The sequence below is a fragment of the Lactuca sativa genome, chromosome 5 (assembly GCF_002870075.4).
Source record: "Lactuca sativa cultivar Salinas chromosome 5, Lsat_Salinas_v11, whole genome shotgun sequence".
NCBI lineage: Eukaryota > Viridiplantae > Streptophyta > Magnoliopsida > Asterales > Asteraceae > Lactuca > Lactuca sativa.
Genome location: NC_056627.2, coordinates 354,069,851 through 354,073,186, shown reverse-complemented (window position 1 = coordinate 354,073,186; position 3,336 = coordinate 354,069,851). Strand labels below are relative to the sequence as shown.

The 3,336-nt window shown below is 36.8% G+C and overlaps 1 protein-coding gene across 1 annotated transcript; it reads right to left on the bottom strand.

Moving 5' to 3' along the window:
* Nucleotides 1-343: 343 nt before the first annotated feature.
* Nucleotides 344-2,338, bottom strand: LOC111903539 (chloroplast envelope quinone oxidoreductase homolog). The gene is made up of 4 exons (XM_023899317.3): nucleotides 2,062-2,338; nucleotides 1,506-1,647; nucleotides 1,296-1,378; nucleotides 344-1,216 (listed from the first exon to the last, which is right to left on the bottom strand). The coding sequence occupies exons 1-4, from the start codon at nucleotides 2,131-2,133 to the stop codon at nucleotides 521-523; spliced, it is 993 nt and encodes a 330-aa protein (XP_023755085.1). The 5' UTR covers nucleotides 2,134-2,338; the 3' UTR covers nucleotides 344-520.
* Nucleotides 2,339-3,336: the final 998 nt, after the last annotated feature.

The following is a 3,336-nucleotide window of genomic DNA, read 5'->3' as shown; positions in this document are numbered from 1 at the left end:
GAAACGTTATCCAAGGTCATAGGCTTCACATTTTTACACCCTATTCGTGAATGCAATCTAGTATTTGGCCAATTTCCTCACTTTTATCTCTCCCTAAAGCTGTCCATCCCCTAATTTTCATCTATAAAAAATAAGTTGCCCTACAACAATTTCTATTCGCATTTAACAAAAACTGATGAACCGCAATGTTTTAGACATAGCTACTTGCTTTTCAAGTGTCACATATCACATAGTTCCCTAACAATGATAGCTGCTCCAAAAATACAATCTTTAAATAAGGTAGTTAACAAATTACTATATATTTAGAGCTATTCATTTATAAAAAGACCAAATACCCACAAAATAACCATAGTCTCACTTTATTTATTAAGTAAAAAAAACATAAATATGTCCAAATCAATTAAGTTCTTTGCCCAATTACGCTCATCAAATCAAATATTAAAAAAAATGTCTGAAACAAACACTTATATGTAATAAGTTCTTTCTTAGAAAACATGTATAACTTGTTTCATATTTACGTTTACGGCTCCACAACCACTTTCCCCGTAGCATGTCCTTCAATACTCTTCTCCCAAGCCTCTTCAGCCCTACTTAACGGATACCTCGAATCAATAACAGTTTTCAATTTCCCTTCTTTCACATAATTCAAAAGGCACTCAATCTCTTCAGCTTTTGGAACCACAAGCAACGGCTGTAGTTGCTTCTTTGAAAACGTAATTTTCTTCACAGCATAAGTCCAAAACGCACCACCACTAGGTGTCAAATCAATCACTTTCCCATTTGGGCTCAAATTGGGCTCAAATGTCGACCACGGGATCCCAGTTGTACAATGGATCACCAAATCATACTTCTGGCCCGATGGGCTTTTAAGGGAGGAACCTTCCGGAGTCTTGTAATCCAGCACCTCATCGGCTCCTAGGCTGTTCACAAACTCGATGTTACGGGCCCCACATGTTGCGGTCACGTGTGTGTTTCCTAGTTTTGCTAGTTGGACCGCGTAGTGGCCCACGCCACCTGACGCGGCGGTTACGAGGATGTTTAAGCGCGGTTGGGTTTTGACGAGGTTTATACCTCCGGTTACGGTTAGGGCGTGAAGAGCGGTGCACCCTGCGATGACTAGACTCGCACCGTCTGCAGCCGAGACCTCTGGCGGTCTAGAAACCGTTAAATTCTCCTTAGCCACCGCATACTCTGCAAACCCTCCACCTGCAGTCCCCTAAAAAGAAAACAGAAAATAGACTGACATGACATGACATAACATCACAAATGTCAAATGGACAAAAATTGGAACTTACAAGGGTGGAAACGATTTTGTCACCGGCTTTAAATTTTTTGACTCCAGATCCAACTTCTACAATCTCTCCCGCTACATCACCAGCTATTCCAACAACAAAATATGGTTATGTATATGTATATGAATATGGGTTATAGTTAAGGGGCATAGAACAAGAATAGGATAAATGATGATGGATCCTAATGGGAGTAGTATTGATTATTGAACAAACCTGGTATGACAGGAAACTTTTTGGGCAAAAAAGGGCGAACCATGCCTTTCTGAATTTTCCAGTCGATTGGATTTATGCTTGCTGCTTCTATTTTCAACAGAATCTCATTAACTCCAGGGGAAGGAATGGGGATCTCAACATGCTGCACAACATATAAACAAAACAAGCGATAAAGACACTGCTACTTTCTACATCAAATAGCTAAATCTGAATTCAGTAAGTTTCTCTGTGTATCCAATTTGAATCTACTATATATCGTTGACTAATGCTTCTCCTACATATATCCAATATCATTTTCCAACTGCAAAATTGATGTGCAAGTCAAAGACTTTTAGTAGAAAACCATATAATATGTTAGCTTACGATTCACTAGAAATCTATATCTCCGTCTACAAATTGGTAATTCAGTTTCCTACATGGTGAAATCCCCAATAAGTCAGGTCACGTCTAGGTTTAGCGACATTAAAATCAAAAAAGCAAAGGAGCAGTAATAAATTCGAAACGAAAAGGGAGATGGAATCCAAACACCAATCTCTTTGGAATGTGATTGTATTACCTTCAAACCAGCAGAACCTCCGCCATAAGAATCGTACCAAACAGCCTTCATCAATTTTCCGGCCATATTCATTCCTCGATCTAACTTTCTGAGCAAGTTTTTTGAATTTTGGTAGCGAACGAGAAGAATGATGTGTGAATGAAGTGACGGCGTATTTTATAGACTCGTGATGACTAGAAGATTCCTCTGTTTGACTCCTCCATGTGATCACTTGATTTTTGTTTACGTGATATCGGGCCGAAACTCTCTGCTCGATCCGATCGAAACGGGAAAATAAAAGATAATGAAGCCAAAAATCTGGTGGTTTAAAGAGCATCCCAATCGTTTATCTTATTTTAGTTGTTTTAATTTTACTTTTTAATTGATTTTATTTTCTTAATGTTCATTATTTTTTAATATTTAGTTGTATTAAAAGCATCTGAATTTAAATAATTGATCTTTATCCGTATAAAATATGTTTGAAAACTTCTATTTAGTTTATTATGTAAAAGGTAATTACATTATCAAATAGCTCATGTTAAGCTCAACTCAAAGCCCATCGTTATGGATGCTCTGTCAAGCATTAATAATATTTTAAGAGTTATTAACAAAACTTTACTATTAGGAAGAGGTTCTTAACAACAACAATCAAACTTTTTTAAAATTTTAAAAACAATCAAACTACAACAACAAAGCGGTTTCCACATGAAACTTCACAAAAGATGATCTATTCATCCTCCCTTTTGACTATTTTTCTCAAAATAAATACAACATTTTTTATGTGTTATAATTTTGTTATAGATGTTAGAATTTCCTAATTTTCTTTATTTTTTAGACTAAAAAATAAAGAAACGGTCTAAAAAATTGTAACATCTCAAAAATCACAATAAATTAAAATTTTTCAAAACAATTCATTTTCTAAAAAGAAGTGTTTACATAACCATTGTTTTCAAAACATTATTAAAAATCAGAGTCTCCTAAAATCCAATCAACATAAACCAAGGATGTGTACGTTCATGTCTTCGCCTTGCCACGGTCCTCAGAAGTACCTAAAACAAAACTATAACTATAAGTCAACGCTTATTGTGTTCCCCCAAAGTGCCACCACATAAACATAACAAACAACAACATGCATACAAAGCCTTCATCATGACTAAACCGCCTCATTGGGCCTTCAGCCTATCTGGATCGCTCTTTGGGCCTTCAGCCTGACTGGTCCACCTCGCAGGCCTCCAATGTATCCAGACCGCCCTAGGTATCTTGAACTTCAGGACAAAGCAGGACCGCCTCAACCCG